The 21638-nt window shown below is 40.7% G+C and overlaps 1 protein-coding gene across 1 annotated transcript in view; it reads right to left on the reverse strand.

The window, feature by feature from the left end:
• TLK1 (tousled like kinase 1) overlaps positions 1 to 5569 on the reverse strand; it is a 66953-nt gene extending 61384 nt beyond the window's left edge. Inside the window, 1 exon segment of the mRNA XM_030454349.1 lies at positions 5133 to 5569. Coding sequence (XP_030310209.1) covers positions 5133 to 5277 — 145 coding nt within the window. The 5' untranslated portion in view covers positions 5278 to 5569.
• Positions 5570 to 21638: the final 16069 nt, after the last annotated feature.

A 21638-nucleotide genomic window follows, 5' to 3' on the forward strand; every position in this document is an offset into this window, starting at 1 on the left:
CATACCTTCTGATGCTCACTAACCCTTCTCTACTGTTGCAAAACTCAATCCTTAAGTACTGAATCCAATGTGCAGTACTTGTCTCTTGTTATCTCCAGCAACCACGAGAAGCTTTCCACTTGGAAGCCCATCCAAGAAACCAGGTTACATCGTGGTGACCAGCTTCTGTTTAACTGCTCCCCAACGATCACAACTGGAGCACGGGCATTCTCAACAGAAACCCTCAACCTCTTCCTCCTCTGCCCACATTCACCTCCACTCACTGATTCAGCAAATCTTATTTCACTTTTCCTTTTGCAGATCAAACACATCAAGCCAAACAAAAAGAACGTCATAAAGACAAAGCTTTTCTTCATCTCCTTGTGTGCTTTTATGTTTTAGGGGAGAGCTACAGTTCAGGAAATACTCTTCACTAACTTCAACCCCAACATTTTCTTGTGTAAAAGTTCAGCGCGGGAGCAAGAAATTTGGTATGGGGGTAATATAGATTGGGAGCAAGTATTACTTCAAAACATACCTTTGTATCAAGAACATCGAAAGCATAAAGCATTATTTAAGCCTGTAATGCTTCCATAATCTCCATTCTTCAGCTACCAAACCTACACAGATTTAACTTTGCCCATGATGCAAATATCTACAGTAGTCTTTCCCTGCAGTCCCAGCAGTGCCATTATTTATAATTACCAGGCTTTCAGGAAGTCCAAAGAACCAGCGTTATTACTAAGAAGCAAATTTACTTCAGCTTGCTGAAAAAAATTAAGATTTACTTACTGAAAGAAAAAATAAATAAAAAAATGTAAAGGGAAAAAAAAAGAATGCCATAAATAGCAGGGATGGAGATAATATGAATGGAGATAATAACAAATAAATACAGCCTGTTCTTAAAGATATTGATTCTCTCTCCATTTACAATGGAATAGGCTAATGGGAAATTCCATTCTAGGCAAGGTAAAAAAGCAAAACAATCACCGAAGTACTAATTTGCTCTATTCTCTGCAGTACTTGCCTTTAAAAAAAAAACCAAACAGATTCAAACAAGGGCTCACACTGAAAAAAAAACCAAAACAATCTTCTCCTATTTCTCATTTGGGTTTGACACACATGTCAGCTCACTTTGAGAAACACATCTACAACAAAACCAACAATATCATAAGCTACAATCTGTACATAGCAGTAGAACAACAAAGTCTCACACAGCACCTGCTCATGCTACAGGCAGCCTAAATAATCTTTTATGATTACTGTGCTCATCGTAAGTAAAAACACAGCATCATATTTAAAAGCAAAGTGTTCCCATCCTTCCCTGCACCACATAAACTGGACAAATCCATTAAATTCTCAATCTATAGTTGAATGATAAATAACTTACTGAAAACTTACTGGTTAAGCAAATAAAGCAGATGAGTTTTTACACTACATGCAAACAACAGAGAAAAACAACCCTGGAAGTTCTAGTAAGATCAGGTAGCTTTCATGTCTGTGAACTGATAGACTGTAAATGCCCTAATGCAGCAGCTAGAAACATTTTTTAGACTTGAAACACAAGGGAGAAATAAACTGTACCTTTATACTCAGATGGACAACTGCCATCACAATTTAGGTAGCAGTGAATACAAATCAAATCTTTAAAAAACAGCCACCAAAAAATTTACTACACCTCCAACATCAGCTCTTCAAAGAATGTCAAATGTATGTCATGAGTTTATTCACCATTTTGTCATCCTGTGTTAATTTTGGCTCAAATTTGAAAATTGAAATTCACATTCCTATAGTGGTAATGCAAATTTGTATTTATCATTCTGTTCTGCTTTTAGTAAAGTGTTCAAAGCCAGCAGTACACACAAAAAATAACTTGCAAAGCATGATGCTTGACTACCAGACACTGTAGCACTGTCCCCAACCTCAAAAGAGAAGGTAATCACACGCATACATATCTTCCAAAACCTCTCCTGTCAGCGACAGCCTGAACATCCTCCATTCAGAAAACAGTACTTTCCACTTACACACTTTGGTCTTTTTAGTTACAGGCATTAAGAAGTCAAAACTAAAGAAATTTCAAACTTGAAATTGCATGACTGCATGCTGTGGCACAAGATTTAGCCACACAATTACATACTGTATGTAAAATAATACTGCATAACAGTCCTCCTAAATTCCTGATAGCATCTACTGCAGAGCTCTTGAATAAGTGACCACACATCCCACACACAAGTTACTGGCATATAAAACAGCTGACAGAACTACAGACATTTACAAGCTATGCTGAAATGCAAACAAGATACAGTTCTGGTACAGTAAGAGACTACCAATGCAATTATATTCAAGTTGACACCAGTCCTTCATAACTTTCTAAAACATAAACTGATACAGCTAAGCCATAGCATCCCTCCCTGTAAATCAAGGAAAATATAATTTCCAATGAAAGATGTCCCTACAACGTTGTAATGCGCTTCAAAAAGATTAACTATTTTCTTTAATTTCAACTGTGTTTCCCAAGCAGTCACTTTTTGATACTGATCAGGCATTGCAACTTTTAATGACCTTTTGCAATATTTATATATGCCAGAGCTTTTCTTTTCACTTTCTCCATCTTAAGAGATTCAGAGAGTATTTTTAGGACTTGCTAAGTCAGAGTGCTGGGGGGTTCTACTCTTAATAAATGAGAACCTTTAGAAGCCCATTAGAGAAATGTGGGCTCATGCCAACCTTTCACAGTGACCCATGGGTAAGGCCAGACAAACCACAGCCCACGTGGTGCGCTCCTGTGCATCCAGCATGGGCATAACTGCCACAGAAGCAAACCAAAGGGATTTGAATACTCTAACCAGAAGGCCAGGCCAGGCCAGGCCACAAGCTCAGCCCAAGCACTGGATGCACCACATCTGGAAATATTACCAGCTCCAAACTGGACCAGGCACTAACAGCGACACAGCTGTGATCCAGTGCAAGCCAGCAGCCTCATGCAGTGCTCTGAAGCTCATAACCTCTGTTAATATCACAAGGTATCACAAGCTCAGAATCAATGAAAACAAACTCCTATAAACACACTGCACTGCAAATACTGCACGCTTAAGAGTTGGGACCCACAGCATTCTCTTACATATGTAAGCCAATGTCTATGAACTTACCCACATGCTTGTTTTTAAGGGCCTACTGTTTTCAGGCAAGGTACTTCACTGTAAAATGTACATACGTGAAGTGTGCTGCAAACATCCCATGAAAATGAATACAAAATATAAGCTCAAGCACAGCTGGCAGTTTACGTTGATTTTAAAGAGAGCTACCTAGTGAGTACACACAATTATCATGACCCAGGAACACCACACAAATACAGTATATTATAGCACGAACCGTACGCCAGGGTTTTGATTACTCTGTAACCCCAGAATTTGTGTTAGAAAGTGCAAATTACTATACCCAGAAAAATCCAATAGTATGAGTTGTAAGAATAGAAAAACTAGAAAGAAGCATCATTCTAGCATTAAAAGTTAATTTCACAAAAATGTTTTTTCATGTCAAAATAGAGGCATTCAAGGGATACATTATTTCTTTAAAATAAATAGATAAAGAAGATGTGCTGCAATAACCATTTCAGACTTGTATGCCAAGTATCTGAAATGCATCCAAAAATACCTAATGTTTGCACTATGTTAATGTTATATGCCTGCATATTCATAAAAAGTGTTGCAACACTAAATAATCCTACTCTTGATAAACTTAAACTACATATTTGGCCTGAAGTTGTTTTTCTATGAGCCTCTGTTTCCCAGAGAAGACGAGCACAAAATGCCTGCTACTTTACTCAGCATCTTTAACGTATGCCATAATTCCTTTCCAGGTATTTTCTAGAGCATTTCATGTCAATCTACCTGCAGGAGCGTGTGCAAAAGTGACAGAGAGTGATATAACTCTGACAACTATGGGCGTGGAAAATGGAGACACACAGACTGCATTATATGTTTTCAGTACGTTGAATCCCTGTTACCAAGTCCTTATATCACTTACCAAAAAAAAAAAAAAAAAGCAACCAAGCAGCTACAGGAAGACTTGAAAAACAAAGATTCTCCACTTTAACAATTATTTCTATTTTAAGTTAACAACTTTCCTGCTTGAGTGATGACATTCCATAGACGCTCCATGAAACGCTACATGGCATTCATTAAACTGGGGCAAATCAAGTAAAATTATACAACTGATCAGTATGCAACTATTCCCGTACAAAAGTTCTCCTTCGCCACTAACCGGCGTTCATAAAGTACTTATTTTAGCTAAAAGCACCGAGCAATTCACTAGCTGTATAACTGCTACATCTTGTGGCAATACATTTCAACGCAGGGAGGAAAATCAGACAATACCCGAAAGGCAACAGCGAAGGGACTTGTTTGCTCATAACCTTCATACAGATATTCCCTGCAAACACCCACAACACCCTGCTGTCGCTGTCGGTGTAACACAAGAGGGGAGGAGCAGGGGAGGGAGGAGAAAAATATTATCATCTAAGGCGTGATGGAGGACAGGAGAAAGTTGCAGTCATTCCGTGGTGGCCGCAAGGCGCCCTGTCACTTCTGGCTGTAAAACCGAACGCCCCCGAGGGCGCCTTCCCCACGGGGACGAACCCGGCGGTCTCGGCCCCTCTTTCCTCCCCACCTCCATGATGCCAAAAGTGCCCGACTCCCTCCATCCAGCAACAACGGCCGCATCCTCCGGCGCAGCACTTTTACTTCGCCGCTGGTGGACGGGAACCGATTCGGGGGAGAACGCGGAGAGCGGCCACCCGAGGAGAGCCGCCGCGGGAGGAGACGCGAGGGGCGGCGGCGGGCAGACGGCCCGGCAGGGGAGGGAGCGCGGCCGATCCCCCTCCGCGGCCCGGCGGCCGGGGGGGAACAAGGAGGTGACGCCGCGCTGATAAGCAGCGGCGAGAGGCGCGGGCGGCGGGGCCCTGCTCGCCCAGAGCCCGAGGCTCCCCTCGCCGCCGCCGGGCCCAGCGTTGACCCCGCACTGCCGCCACCGCCGGGGGCACCAGCCCGTCCCCGCCGCCGCTCCCCGCCAGCCCGGGACCGGCCTCCGGCGGCAGCTGTGGGCCCCTCCCCGAGGGCCGGGCCCCCCGCGCAGCCCCGCGGCGCGGTGATTACCTTCCTTAGGCGGCTTGCAGGGCGGCGCGCCGTGGAGCTGGGAGGCCGCCGCCGCCGAGCAGCCTTGCAGACTCGGTGGGGACGTGGAGAGCCGGGACCAAGATGGCGGCCCCTCCAAACTTCCACTGCTACTTTGGACACTCATCAAGCTACTTTCCTGGAGCCCGGCAGCCGCCGGGGGCGGCGGGGGAGGCGGCGCGGCGGGGGGACACCCAGCGCCGCGCTCATGGCCGGGGGGCCGGCCCGACACCGGCGTGGGGAGGCCGCCGGCGGGGAGCGAGCTCTGGAAGCAGGCGGGGCGCGGGAGAGACGGGGCACGGGGCCGGCGCAACCTGCCCGCACCTCTGCACTGCGTCGCCGCGGCCGCCGCCGCCGCCGAGCAGCCGCCTGTGTCTGAGGCTAACCTTCCCCACCGCCGCCGCTGCCGCCGGGGAGGGGAGGGGAGGGCGCAGGCGGGGAGGGGTCATGCGCAAACACGATCGCGGAGCCGAGCGAGCGCCGCGCTCCGCCGGCGCCCAGCCGAGCCGGAGCCGCCCAGGGGCGGTGAGCACAGGCCCCCGTCTACGCACCTGCCCCGCGGCCCCGCCGCCTGACCGAGCCGGACGGTCGCCGCCTCCATGGCTGCTCCCGGCTCCAGCCCGCAGCCGCCCGCCGGCTGACCCCCCGCCCTCCACGCCCCCAGACACGCACCTTCCGCGCCACGGGCAGCCCTCCGCCCTGGCGTGGCCGCAGGGGGCTCCGCCGAGGCCGCGGCGCTTTCCTCCGTCCCGGGTCTCTTGGGCGGCCCGCGCAGGAACCCCCGCAAAGGGCGCTGCGCCTTCCTCCGCGCCCCGCCACCATGGCGGGGCGCGGAGGAAGGCGCAGCGGCCGTCGCGGGGGCGGGAGCGGAGCCAGGCGGCACCACCCCGCTGCTGCGGTAAGTACGGGCAGGGAGAACGGGGCTGAACTGGGGACGCTGCCCAACGCGGTCCAGTTGAACGTCGTTTCTGCATCTTTTCGTCCAGGAGTTGACAGGGGTCTGCGGGGTTTCAAGTGTTTTCTTTTCCCGGACAGGACGGTGTGGCGGTAGAGGCTTCTAGAGGGAGACCCGAGAGAAGCCGTAACCTACCTCGCTGCAAAGCATCAGCTCCGGTCGGGAGCCATGTGGAACTCGGGCAGGAGCCATGTGCCAGGCCCCACAACCTCTCTACCTGACTCTCTCAACAGGCTGAGGCTTCCTGCCGGGCGTGAGCCCTGACCTGTGCAGCTTTCAAAACGCACCTCTCTACCCTGCATTAGACTCAAGTGCAGACATAGTGGAATTTAAACCGAATATTCAGGTTTCCCTTCCTTAAGAAGGAAGTTAAGGACATCTTCCTTAGCGTAAGAAGTCTATGTTAAGACTCCATGATACAGCTTTCACTGAGAATGTGAGAAACACGGCAAAGTCAGTTCTAGAGCAAAGCCTTTTAATTTCAGAGTGCAACTTCAGTATGAAACTTCGATTACTTTAAAAATAATCATGGTTTGCAGATACAGTGCATTCCACATACAATAAGAATTACGTTCATCTGCCAGGCATGGCACTCATTTTGTGGCTGCTGCGTGGAGACATCCCGGGCATGTACTAGCCTACTTTCTCCTCTGAGAATGGCAGGAATAGATTACTAATGTTGGGTTGCAGAGCTGTGCACAACACAGATAGTACCAATTCTGTCTCTTCTTTTTAAAGTGACATCTGTCAAATTACCTAAGTCTTCACCTCCCACAAGCACACAGCATAGCTTCAAGTTTCTTAGCAATTTGGTATTAACTTGAAGTAAAAATTAGTATGTTTACTTGCTTAATAATTCTGTTCCAGGATATATATTTAGTAACAACTCTCTTTTTTTTTTTTTTTGGCAGAAGTGATACTTCAACCAAGACTTACTTGTTTCAAAGGACTAGAGAATACTTCTAAGGCTTTACCTGAGCAAATTACACCAGGAAATTGCTAGTACTGAAATAAATGAAGTACATGAAGCAAACCAGTGCTAGTTCACTGTCACTGCAGTATTAATACTTAGCAGCTGGCATAGAAACTTCATGCAAGGTTAAAAACAAATCATAATCCCACAATCCATACTATAGCATCAGTGAGTGTGTACCTCATTTCCTGATGAGTATCTCCTGCTGCATCATTCTGGTTTTAAAATCTGCCAAGTAAGAAGCAGTAAGGTAAAGAAAGTCAGTTTGTGTTCATACTCATTTGCATCCATGTAATACAAACTCCTGCTACTACAAAACATGCATAAATGAGCATTCTATTTGCCACGTTTGCTTACAAACTGTTGCTTACAAGCCATTCCACTGATAAAATTGGGACTCCTTATCTAATTAAAGCATCAGTCACTTTGATTACGGGAACAGGCTACAAAGAGCAAGATTCCATTCATTACTTCTATCAGACATGCCGTTTAAATTATAAAAACACCAAGATGTCTTTTAAACTGTCATAAATTAATACTATGAAAAATAATCAGATCATAGAGAGATCTCATTAGGTGTTAGAAGGCACCTCACTGAGGGACCAGTAGTGAGTGAGCACATACTGCAGGATGCCCCACTATAGCACTCATTAAACAAAGCACCAGCTGGCTGCTTGGCAGAGATGGGTACCTGCTGCAAAACATGGGTTGGGTCTACTCTTTGTAATACAGCAGAGCTATAATCTCCTGTTTGTATGAGCTGTTGATAGAGGTTGAAACCAAAGTGTGAATTACATAGATCATCTCTGTATGAGACAATCTATATACCTTTATTAAATACATGGAGCTGTTATATTTCCCCTCTGCATTATCTAGAAAACCTTCTTTCTGAATATGTTGGAGCTGACACTGATTTTAAGGTATCCCTTTATTTGTAAAGCTACATTTCTTCAGTGTTAGCAGTTTAATACTATCACAGCAGGAGAGAACAAAAACATGAATATCTTTTAGAAATTTCCAAATATATCCTAAAATATTTCCCTCATTACATAGAATCATAACGGTATTTAATACTTTTCCTTGAATGTGCTGCCTTCGTTTTGCAGTAAGACTTTATGGTCCAGTGGCCAGACCTCTCTCAAGTTGGTGAGCAGTGAGTGCAGAGTCACCAACTCAAAATTTAAAAAACTAAATCCAACTCAAAGAGTACTGAATAAGTATTACTCTTAAGTATTATTCTTTTTTTAAAAGTAATAAATATTAGATCTTTTTTCTTTGCCTTCTAGTTTTCAGGAGCAAAACAGTCAGCTGTCAAGGTTTTCCTTGTAGACACCATATGATTAAAGTCAGGCACAACCCGAGGTAGCAGATACAGGGAAATCCCCTTTCACTGGGATTGCACTGTATAACAGTGTAGAAAGTGCCATCTACCTACCTGTGAGGGAAAACTGGACTCCAGGCAAAGCCCAAGGAAGCTCATTTTGTTTTGCTAACTGTTAAGGAAGAGGACCTCAAAAGTCAGATCAAAATGGATAAGAGTGAAATGCTTATGTGCTATTTTTCACATGAGTGTGTCAAATAGAAGTTATCATGGTTTATCACAGCAGTAACCCTCGAATCAAGGACACCTGAAGAACAGAAAAGCATAATGAAACTTCATTATTCCAAAGATAAAACAGCCAAGCATCAAAAATCCTGAAAACATTAAAATTGTGAGAGCTTTTGACTTTGCCATTGAAATTATTCATGCAAGCAACTTTTATCACAATCTACCCCCAAATCTTCAGAAAACTAAGAGAAGTAGTGAAGGAAAGGGCTTAATGAAAATAATTGATGGTCTGCATACTGAAAATAAGGAAGATTACATCAGGAGCTAATTTCTGGAGACATCTGCATTGCATCTATAAAGATAATCGTGCACTCAGATTGAATACCAATTTCAAAACCTTTACATACATTCTTTACTGAACAAATAATTTCAAACATTATGTGTGGTAAAATCCAGAGTTTATCCCTGATATTCTTTGAGGAAGAACATGCCATGGTTGTGGGATGAGAGAGATTATTGTTTCTTCCCTGTTCCGAGACTCTCATCTTCATTGCACACACAGGCATCAAATATATTTATGTGTCCTCATGAAAAATATGCACTCTTTTAACATCAAACAATACATGTCCTTAATTACTGGGTCTATCTTACTTCTCTTTTCCCCACCAAAATCAATTTGATAGTCTCTGGCTTAGGTTTCATGCAAGCAGAAATCAGGTTGTATGAATAATACATGTTTACATACAGGTTCTAAATAAGACCATTTCTTTATTAAGTAAATTAGATAGAAATTATATAAATTAGATTAGAGAAGTAAATAATTAGAAGAAGCCTCAAATTCATGGGACAATCAGAAGTAAAGGTAGAAGACAGCAGGCTTGATCTTCTGGGAATGAAAGTCAAGAGTTTCCAGAATTACAATAAATTACATCATCCCCGGAAAAGTGTTAAACCATATGCTTCTGAACTTAAATCACTATCAACTAGAGATCAGGAAAATGTCAGGAATCAGAGATCATCAGTGTCTTTACTTTGAATGTTTTTGGTATCTATTGCCTTCACTTGCTTCTTCTGATTAAAAGTTTTAAAATATGCCTAACAAGGGTCATACGTCTCTTCTTTTTACCTTTTAATCTATTTAATCAGAAATATTTAATAAGTAATCCTCTTCCGTCTTACCTGACTTATTTGACAGACAGTAGAGAAACCCCGCCTTGTTTCTACCCTTTCCCTAAGCAAGCAATTCCTTTTGTAAGCAGTAAAGTCCTTTGATTTAGCCTCTTAGTTATTTGCAATGCCAGTGAAACTGAAGTTCTGTTTGTTAAGAAGGCTTCAGATTTTTCTTTAGTTTCTTGTCATTCTGACACCTTGGGTAACAGACCCATAGCTGTATTTTCTTAAAGCATTAGCTGTTACAGTATGCCATGCTTTATATTTGCCAATATATGTTAGGTTTATACATATATATATATATATACCTATACATGTACTCACCTACTGCATGTACAGAAGAACATACACATGCCCTGTAACACATCAGCATACAATCTGATTTAACTATCACAGTGGAAAAATATTTTTGTAACTACATAGACATGCTGGTACAACAGCATGAGTAGAAAACACCTAAATATTTCGTCATCAAAATTATGTGTTTATGACATTTCTAGGTTAGATGAAATGTAATATGCCGGGAAAACATAACTGGGGAGAAGAAAAGACTGTCTGCTTGGTGAATGATGGAAGTTTGTAGTTCAAACACTTCGTCCTTCCTTTCCTTGACATCTGAGCACATGGATGGACCCTCCCTGTATCAGACCAATGTGCTCCAGGCCAGTCTGGGCTGGAATGACAACTAGAATCTTCAAGTCTTGGTCTTGTAGCTCAGAAAATTGAAAATGCAGTCTTGGTACGACTACAAGATAAAATGCCAAGTGACTGTGACAGCAAGTCAGAGCACCATCTCAGCTTCTGCACCTGATTCTTACATAGCATGTCTATTTATGAGCAAATAGAATTGTTACAATTGTATTAATGTTAATTTTCAAGTTTGTTTAGAGTTCTCTAAAACTGATTTAGAATATTTTTATGGGAAAAGTTATTTAGACCTTGATTAAATCAATGCTGAGCACACTGAATTACAGCTGTCTCCACGAGCCATATACTATACTACATGCTTTATAATATTTTTAACATAGCACTTGCTAGCAACTCTGAGTTGCAAGGTAACAAAAACATACATAAATAATACACAAGCAAAGAAATATTCCCTAAATATACTGGCACATCAAGATACAGAGAAGCCAAAATGAAAAAAAATGGTATCCCATTAAGCCTCTATTCGAGAAATAGGCATACACACAATGTAAGCACACATCTATTTTCATCATCCATGTAATTGTCATAAACTCCATTTTGTCATACCTTTGAAATCATCACCATCAGGTCACAGCCAGTAATCCACCTCTGCTATGATTATTTGTACACCAAATCTCTAAGGAGCCTGCAAGCAGCTCCCCTTCAAGCCAAACACAAAAATGAAACTGTGGTTTATTTTTTACCATAGAAATGGTCTCCCTGATCTAGCTAAGGTTATTAGCTACATTCCGTTCAGAATCAAGGACAGTTTTACAATCCCTTCTTGTAGATGTCATTTTAATAAGAAATAATTTGTATTTAAATGTTCCCTGGTGAAGAAATGAAAAATCCCATCCTGATGGATGCTACATTCACTTTCTTTTCCCCACCTGCCTGTTTTCATTTCATTCTGCTGCTTTTCTTCCCATGTCCCTTGAAATCTACTTGTCTGCTGTTCCCTGCAATTTTTTCCTACACTGAGACTATTCCTTTTAGAACGCTGCTCTCAATAAACAGGCCCCTCTTATCTGTCAGGCTTCCTCTCGATTTTTTTAAGCTCATGCTTTTCCACACACCTTACATACTTCTGTCTCACTCTTTATACCTCATATCTTCTTCCCTGAAGTAGCTGTCTCACCTGGAGCTTATTTTGTTGCCTTTATTTCAAGCCATTAGAGACAGACAGTATTTGCAGAGAGCCGTGTCTGGATGTGGTTTCTAATAGCAATGGGGAATGTCTTGATGCTTTCTCAGGCAGAAGTCATACCAGTTTAGGGCTGGGGTTTTTTTGTAATAGTTGAATAAGGCCTTCAAATTTTGTCCAAATAGCATCAACAATAAGGCTGAAATGCTAGATATTAAAATGCCAGTATTACAGTTTACAGATTTCCTGTCTCTGTTGCCTTCCCACTTCAGATGAGCTGCTCTGTTGCCTCCTGCTGCAGTGCCCTGTGCTGGGAATAGGAGAGCTGCTTTGCTTCAGCTCCTCTGACACCCACCTAGTCCAGTGTCCTGTTCATGGTTTCACACAGATGCATCCTATCCCTCTAGGAAAAAGGTAACAGCACACACACCACCCTCCCTCTACACACACACACACACACACACAGACACACACACAGACACAAACACAGACACACAACTACTTGTGATTTCAGACAGTTGGGAAGAGAGGGAAGGCTGCTTTGCATATTATTTTGTTTATCAGTTAATACTTCCTGATTAAGACCAAGGTGGAAGTCAGACAGACAAAACTGACCACAACAATAAAATTAACGATGCCAAAGCAGGGAGTGGCAGAAAGAGAATGGTCTTCCAAAAGCAGATTTTAGTTGGCTTTGAGGAATGAATAGGTGGGTACATCTTTTGGAAGAGATGCAGGAAAGAAATAGGAGCATAGAAGAGCCAACAGTTACTGAAAGAAGTGTATTAAAGGCACAAGAGCAAACTACCCTGATGCAGAAAAGCACTGAGAGCAGCAAGACTTCATCAGGAGCTATGTGGTTAACTAAAAACCAAGAAGAAAATGCACAAGAATAGATTAATAAAAATGAGTTTAAAAGAATAGCACACTCACACAGGGAACAGATTTGGAAGGCTAAGAGGCAAAATGAGTTAACTAGGAAATTACCTAAAAGCCAGTAAAAGGTTACACACACACATAAGCACACACACAGATTAAGTAAGGGAAACAAAGGAAGGTTCAAATCAAGCATTTAACAAAAAAGACACCAAATAATGTGACACAGGGAAGACTAAAATAATCACTACTGGTTTTTCCCTAACATATACACAAAAATCCTAGCATCAGGTATGCAAAGCAATTAATTTTACCAAATGTCCAAGAAGCACAGAGCAGAAAAAAGGAGGGAATGGGTTAAGTGATATTAAAACATGCCAGTTTCCAGTCCTGCTGACTTAAAAAGCCATGTAGTCAGAAAACAGTGGGTAAAGCCTGCCTCCCTGTAGCCTTGTCTCTTGTTTGGATTAGCCCAGAGCGAAAGCTTTGACTCAAATTTATGGCTGGAATATTCATAACATTCCTCTGTGAGTTTTCCAGTGCCTGGTATCATGGTTTCATTTACACTGAATTCCTTGTTGCCATGGAGGATTCTATTTACCTGCTCATTTTCACAAAAACTGTAGAAATGTGGTACCTTTGAGACCACCCATCCTTGGTCCAGTTCAGCTAGAAAGTGAGCAACAAGTTCAAATGGCATGGTGTGATCTGACTGATCGGTGTGGTCATATGAACTGAGTTTCCATAGGAAAATGTGCTAAAATTTATCCTGGAGCAGTTAAAAATATTAAATAATCTCTTTATGATGATTCTACGTTGTGGTTTTTTGGGTTTTTTTGGGGGGAGGCTTTGGGTTTTTGTTTTTTTGTTTGGGTTTTTTTTGGGGGGGGGATTTTGGGTTTTTTTTTTTTTGTGGTTTTGGTGGAGTTTAAGAATTCGTGGAGTACAAGGGAGGTCCTAAAAGACTAGAGAGGTTGAAAATACTGCTTGCCCTAGGATTAAGAGTTCAATTGATCTAACTTTCATAAACACTTCATCCATCTCTGAGGGATATTATCATAGGTTATTAGACAGTGTACAGGCATGAAGAAAATACAACAGAAAACAATTAAGCAATAAGATGTTAAAATGTAATCTTAGGATCATTGTTATGTCAAACCTCTCTAATTTCCTTCTGAGAAAGTGCAGCAGGCCTGCTGAATAAGAAGGAAGCTGTAAATGTGATACACACACTTTAACAAATCTTTTAGTTGAGTCCTCTCTAATTTTGCCTGCAATACAAATAATGGTGTAGATGAACATAAGTAACAGTTGGCAACACAAATAGTTAAATATTTCTTCTAAAGAATATTTATTAACAGTTTCCTGACAAAGCAGAATGGCACCGTGGTAACATCCTTCAGGGATTTCTCATTCATCCTATTCTGTTCCATCTTTCATTGAACAGCTTGGATAATAGAATAGGGAATAAACTTGTAAAATTGCAAAATGTGCATAAAATCTAGAAGGGGCTTACAAACACATAGGAAAACAGTTCAAAATCCAAAATACCAATACAATGTAAGAAACTGCAACAAGCTCACATTGTGGAGAGAAATGAAGTCCTACCCATCACACAAACAGAACAGAGCGCATCAATGTAACTGGATGAGGCTTTAACAAGGCAACAGAATCAGAGAAACAGGAGAGTTCAAATGGATTTCAAGCTAAATATGAGTCACCAACATGATGATGTTGCAGAAAGGCATTTTACATTCCAGGATGTATTAGGAAGTGTGCAGTGTGTGAGATGCAGGACCTTATTATTTTGCAATCTGCGGTGCCGCTGAGGCCTCAGCTGGAGCATTCTGTGCAATTTTGGGCAATGCACTCCAAGAACAATTTCAACAATTTGGATGGAGTTGAAATGAAATCAATGAGAATGATAAATTATTTTGAAAATATGACTTACAAGGAAAGGTTGAAGGAATGAGGCTTGGCTTCCTCAGAAAAAGAAAACTGGGGGAAAATGCATATTTTAAAGGGCAGCATACAGAAAGCTGTGATCAACAATTCCTTCTACCCACCTAAATTATAACAACTAATTGCTTAATTTTCAGCAGAGTAGACAAAATGAAAAAAAACAAAAACATATGAAACAACAGAAGCAGCAACACCAATCTTTGTTGTCCTTTAAAGTCTAGATTAGATGGAATAGGTTTATGCAAGTTATGGAATCCCTTTCATTTGTGGTTTTTAACAGCAGCCTACACAAACATCTGTCAGGGTTGACCTAGTTACCCATTTCCTGCCTCAGAACGGGGATGGACTGGATGACCTTTTAAGGTCTTTTTCTGACCCCCTCCCCCTTTTTTTTTTTTCTTTTTTTTTTTTTTTTCCCCTGAAGTGATTTCAGTACTAGAAAACCTGTTTCCTTTGACTTGGCTGCTATAGGTTAGGCAGTAAAACTGTTGCAGGCAGACCAGGCCTTAGTAAAATAAAACAAACCTCATGTAAAAGAATACATAATTAGGAAAATGGAAAATAAATAATACTAACTCCAGCAATTTTAAAACACAAATGTGCCAAAAAAACCCCAAACCACATAAATGAACACCAGATTTTTATAATGGTAAATCCTATCAGCATTTTTTAGCCAGCTTGTACATATATATCTTTACAAAAGCTTCTTTTAATTCTATATTCCTTTAATAATTATGATAGAGTCATATTGAGTGATATGATCAACCACATGGCACAAAAATCAGTGTGGTATTAAACTTAACAAAAAGAAAATATTATTAATTGCATTATTTCTTAAAATACATCTCTGCTCTCCAAAACATGCATTTTACAACCATTAAGATGTCAAATTGAGATTTTGAATTCTTTTAAAAGGGTAGTAAAAGATATTTTTATTCTAATTCTTAAATTTAATCTGGATTTACTTAAAGGTAAAAGAATCTATTATTTTCAACGAGAAACAAAAGCAGTATGTGAAAGACAGAAAAACAATTCTCAGAAAAAACCTCTGACTGATGTTGTGGCAGCACCTCAGGCTTATGATGGTATCATAAACCACGAGAGCTTTTCTCCAGTGCTTAAGATAGTGTGATCAGAAACCTGCTGTGTTCACCCACGGTAGCCTCAGGTATCAGCGTTACCAGTGCTCAGATAATATCAAGCCACGCTTGTGCACAGAGGCACCAAGTGTGAAGCTATAGTTACAGCTGGTCTGATGACACTTCTATCCTGGCAGATAGTGCCATCACTTTTAAAGAAACAAAGACATCGTGATGTTGAAGTCTTCATGACTATTGAACTTTGAGACGATTTTTAACAGTTAATTTAAAGAAATACATCTGTCTTTTTTCCTTTTTTCATAACTACCAAGAAGGCCTCTTCTGATTACCTAAGCATGAAAAAATTCTCTTCCGGAATAACCTTTTAAAATATTTATTTAAAGTTACTTTCCTGGAACTCTAAAATAGCTAAGTTTTCAGAGCAAGCTTGTATTTTACAAAATATGCATATCATAAGAGGGTTTTCAGGTGTTCCAGCCAACCAGTCAAGAAAAGAATCCAATTCCTGCCACCAACCTGCAGTGGGATAAAAGGAAACAAAATTGGTAAACCCCTGACACTTGGTTCGAAATATGAGATCCTCATCAAAAAATCTGATCAACCTTTCCAAAATGGCATGTATTATCAGAAATACACTAAATAGTCATTTATCCAAGATCAGTGTCATTCTTATGTGTGGCTATCCTGTTTCCCTAGACAGGTGTGTTTAATTATTTGTGAGTTACCCAGATGCTGCCAGGTGAAAAGGACCCGAGAAGGAATTTACTGAGGTAGCAAGACAGGAAAGCAAAATGCCCATTGCCTCAGTTGGTGTTTCACATTCACAAGGCAATTGAAGAAATAAGCTATAATTTCCAGTTTTAACACAGAATTGCATGCCAGATTTTTACAATGCAGAAATGTGAGCGGGAAGATATTGCAGGAACACTGACACAGGCCAATGATTCCCTTTTAATTTTCTGGATTGGGTTTTTGATTGTCCTGCATGCCAAAACATGGGCCTTTCCCCCCCTCCCCAACTTAATTTAAAACATGTAGAAAACAGAACTACATAATGTAAGAATTAGCACGACTGTTTAGGAAATACTGAGAAAAAAGTACAATGACTGTGCTTGTAAAATAAGTTCTTATGCATGCCAAGAAACCATAGGTATACAACCAGCTGTGCAGTTGCTACCTACAAAGTGAAAATTTGTATCTATACACAATTTTGTGGGTGCAATATATGTAGAATTACTTATTTTTAAACCAGCTGAAACTGAAATTGTATTTCAGGCTTTCCCATTTCCCACCCCTCTGGTATAATACTGCATATAGAATGAACGGCATCATAAAGGAATTGGTTTGTATCTCATCTCTGTTTTTCAACAAATTGTATTCCCAGACTGTTCCCAGCAGCTGCTAATCTAATTCATCTGCAAGAACCACAGAATATATTCAGCAACGTTATACTGCTTTCATTTGGCCCCTTCGGAGAAGCAGTGGAACAGTAGAGAGGCAGGGGAAGTAAGAATGCAATATGTGAGCTTATAGAAAAAGCCAGAATTCCCACAGACCTGCACCTCAGTTAGTCTTTAGGTATGGTTAAAACCCCCTATGTGTTAACTGAAATCCATCTTTCCACATAGTCCCATTTTCCTCTCAACACAAGGGACACTAGCTGCTCTTGCAAGAGTTAAGACAGGCATTGAAAAAACATCCAAGAGATTGGATAAACAAATAAAAAATTTTATGTTTGTATGTGCATGTGATAGGACAACTGCTAGACATCTTTCCCTCTCCTCCTGCTGCAACACAGACAAAAGATGGTGTCAAGCCTATTAGGCTTCCTCCCTCTCTTTTCAATTGCAGCTTTCAGAAGGCACAATATGTATTAGAACCACAACAAACAGGGATTTTGTAGTTCATGTGAATCACATCTTCTGGGGTGTAATCAATGGCTAAATAAATAAACAAAACACAGAAGGTTATAAGTTAAGGACTCAAAATGCATCACTAACCCAGGAAGTAACAGCAGATATTAAAACATGTCACAGCAGAAGATCAAACCAGACAGATTCATGTCTTGCTTGTAATTTGTTCTGTAGCAGTCCAGCAGCCTTTCACAGAAGTATTAACAATCACAGAAACTACAACAGATGGAAAAGAATTATGCATGTCCTTCAGTCAATGCAGGATTTTTCATTTTGTTTTTTTCACTCTTTGGTTCATTATCAAGCACTGGTGGTTGTCAGTGGTGGATCTGCAGCCCAGGAACTCTCAGCACACTGAATATTCTTCATTATGGTCTGGCAATATTAGCTTTGCTGATTTTTCTAGAAGGCAGAAGGTACTTTTTACTGCATTCTTTTATTAGCTTTGTCATTCTCCAATAAATATGAAGAGGGTTGGAGTCATCATTCTTTTCAGCTTTCATAGGAAGCAGTTATTGTCCACTAATAAGAACTATTTATATTTGCAGAGCTGTTGTCCCTGTCTTGACCCACAGCTGCTCTTTTCACAAACAATCCATATTTGCTGCATATTTGTAAAAGTCAGCATCCATATGCAGATAATGTAGCATATTTTGAGGATGTTCTGTTGCTGTCTGAATAGATGTGCAACTTAAGGCTTCCATCTTATTTTGAGATATCCTCTACTTCCTGTCTATGTTATATTTCAATCCCCCCTTTTTACGCTCGTCTCCAATTTGTTGGCCCCATTGTGATAATAAAGTGTCTCTAACTGAATGCATTCAGTCTGGTCTGACACATGTATGCCAGGTTTAATCTAGTATTATAGTGCATAAATTAGAGAAAAAGATCAAAACTGCATCTTCTGCAACACTGATTAAGGGAGAACTTGAATCTGTAAGGCAAATTTAATCTACTGCATGTAGTATAAAAATGGAGATACTCAGCATGTAGCCTGAAACACACTAACAAGAAATGAAGCACTGAAGTGGTCTCACTGTGCCAAGCTGAGTATCTCAGGATGGTGTAATCTAATACCACACTGCAGATGTGTGCCCAGACCTGTGTAAAACATCTAGTACTTAATTATTCTAAAAAGACTGTCAGCTCACACCACTGTTCTACTTCCTTGCTTTTTGATACACATCAAATTTCTTTCACTTCATTTTTTGGAAATTATTCAATAAAGCCCTTTTTTTCCCTTAAGCACTCTCTGCTACATGCACACACTCCTTCAAGAGTTTTCATGCAATCATGAGAGCTCAAGTCTCTCAGGGAGACCACTGTGAAGAAAATCCAGGGACAGCTTTAGTATGAGTCTTCTTTTACCATTTGCAGTGACAGAAGATTTCCTTAGCATAGACAAAAGCCACTGCTGATCTTAAAACTACATGATATCACCTGATCTGAGAGTCAGGTCTAAGTGTACAAGCAAGTTGCACATTTTAAGTGTGCAAGTAAAAATAGGCAGGGAAAACTGAGTGATGTCTCAAAGCCTCCTTCATTTGGGAGAAGACAAACCAGAGTGCACTGAAGCACCCATTGCGGCTGCTATTGCTGCATACATGAATAAGCTCAGCAAAAGCTGATCCCCATTGCACTGGCAAGAGGCACCCAAACACTATTCAGACAAAGAACAAGTGCTTCCATGTCATTAATCAAGCTGAGAGAAGCCATCAGAAGTAAAAAAACCAACACAGATCCGATTTCACAGGGAGAGGCTGCATTAAATTTTGGACTACTCTAACAAGCATCTGGGAACCTGCAGAAAACTATTACACAATATAATTTTATCTACAGTGTTCATTCCCATGCAAACACATCAAGGAGTTATTTTCTTAGCTGCCATCTAAATAGCCCTATCAAAATGAGTGTTATTCTTACCTGGAAGATAGGAAGAAGCAGTCTTCAATCTATGACTTGTAGGCAACATACTAGCCAAAAATCTTCTATAATGTTTCTGGTGTCCACAGCAAATTACCTGCTGAGCAGTGGTTCAGTGAAGACTGGGATCCAAATCAAGAGTCTTTTTCAAGATGCCTCCCAGAAATGCGTGCACCACAATCCCTTCTTTACAAAAGGCAAGACCTGAGGATAGGGAGCTAACACAGAACTAGATAGAACTAGAAAAGAGAGCTGAAAAATAAAACAGGGCCTTGAAGGGCTTAAATAACTTAGTTACAAGTGGTGAGCTTTATTAATAAAAAATCCCAGAAGCTTTAACACATCTTACATTCTTTAAGGAGTTTCAGAAAAATTAAAAAAATCAAATGCTAAAAACAGTTTCAAAAGTAATCCTAACTCATCCTGAATATACCTCGGTCACGTACAGAGAAAATAATCTTACACAAACCTGGAAAGCTAACAACTAACATTAATATACTGCTCAACAGGATGCTCACAGCAGCTATTACTGGCTATCAATGTCATTCTATGTTACCCTCTTTCTATGTTATTGCATTGATGATGTGCTGGCAGAAGCTGTGTTTTATACATCAGTTTTCCTAGGAAAGCACAGCTGAACCTTAGGGGTCAAGTTGCCATCTTGCTGAAGTCACTGGCAAAGCTCTCATTGCTATAAATAAAGACAGAATTTCACATTAGGAGTTATTGTTTGTAGAGATGTTCTAATCCTTTACTCTTTACTGTCTTTCTAGGGAAAACTTATTCTCGTTTTTGAAAATCTTATGTAAAACTCAACGCTGCCACACGAAGAGCATAATCTATCAGACCTGACCACTAAAAGACAATGCATCTTATTTTCTGCCTTCCCAAGGTAGGTTCACTATTGATATTCAGCTGTCATAGAAACAACATTGACAGCAGTGCCTGTCTCAGATGATGGAATTCAAAGTTTAAGGATCCTAGGGAAGCAAAGGGAACATATTTTGCTATCAAATTTATCAAGTGTGTTGATTATTCACGTACTTAATAAAGCTTACAGAACTCAGGAACAGCCAAAACACTTGTTTCATTACCAAAAAATGTTAACCTTAAGAACTAAAACCAGCCAAAAGACTCACACAGACAAACTTGTATACAATTTGCATTTCGTTCACAGAAAGTCCTACCCAGTTTTCCTGTCAGACAATGTCACTTCATACAGTAAGGGTAAGTGCCTAATAACACAAAGGGTTCCTTTAGCTGCTTGAATGCCAACAACTAATGTAACTGTGCCTAGCTTTTTCTTTTAAATGGAGACTACCTGCTTCCCATTAATAATGGTCCTTCATTAGAGGACATATTCCACCACAATTTTTATGAAACCTACCCATGTTACCAGTGGGAATTACACTTTGGATAATAAATGTAACTTCTTTGTTCCATACAAATTTTGAGCCAGTTCTATCTCCCTTTCACTTATTCTAATCACTATTTTGACCATCTTTTCGATGATAGTACCACAGTACACTCAAATTCATATGCTGAGCTATTAAAAAGTAAAAAAAAATAGTCCAGTAAGTTATAAAATACCCTGTAAGACTTGTTCTAAATCAAATTTTTAGATCCAAAGGGGCAAAGGATAATCCATGGTCAATTGTACATATTTATCCATAAAATTACTTACAAGCAAACAAAGTAGCAGCAAGGCATTACTGCACATTAGTTTCTATTTTTTATGTATCCCTATATTTTCCTCTGACTATTTTGTCTGCATGGAGCTGGGAAGGAACAAGTCAGCCTGCTTTGGTTTGGAATCTTTATTTTGTTTTACACACACAGACACACAAAGTTGGGTATGTATGTTGGAGCATACAACTTTAAAGAATGCTCCTCTTCTGTAGCTTCTGAGAGACAGAGCTGATTCATTTCCAAAGTAAACTCTGTTCTCACACTGTGAAGCTTTGCTATTGCTGTGGAAAGACCCATTGTTCTAGATGACCCAGGCTTTCTTTCTGAGCTCTAGTAGTTCTAGTAGATCTTTTAAATACCCCAAAGCTCATTCTTGGAGTGCCTAGAGAAAACAGAGCAGAACACATTATTATTCTTAGAACAGGCAGAGCAAGGAACTGAAGACAAATGGGTAGTAGTCTCCACCTCTCAGAACCTGCAGCATTGCTCTGTGCTTGCTGTGAGTCTGAGAGCACCCAGGTTACTGCTACAGGTTACCTCGCTGCCC

This window comes from Calypte anna, chromosome 7 (genome assembly GCF_003957555.1).
Source record: "Calypte anna isolate BGI_N300 chromosome 7, bCalAnn1_v1.p, whole genome shotgun sequence".
Lineage (NCBI taxonomy): Eukaryota > Metazoa > Chordata > Aves > Apodiformes > Trochilidae > Calypte > Calypte anna.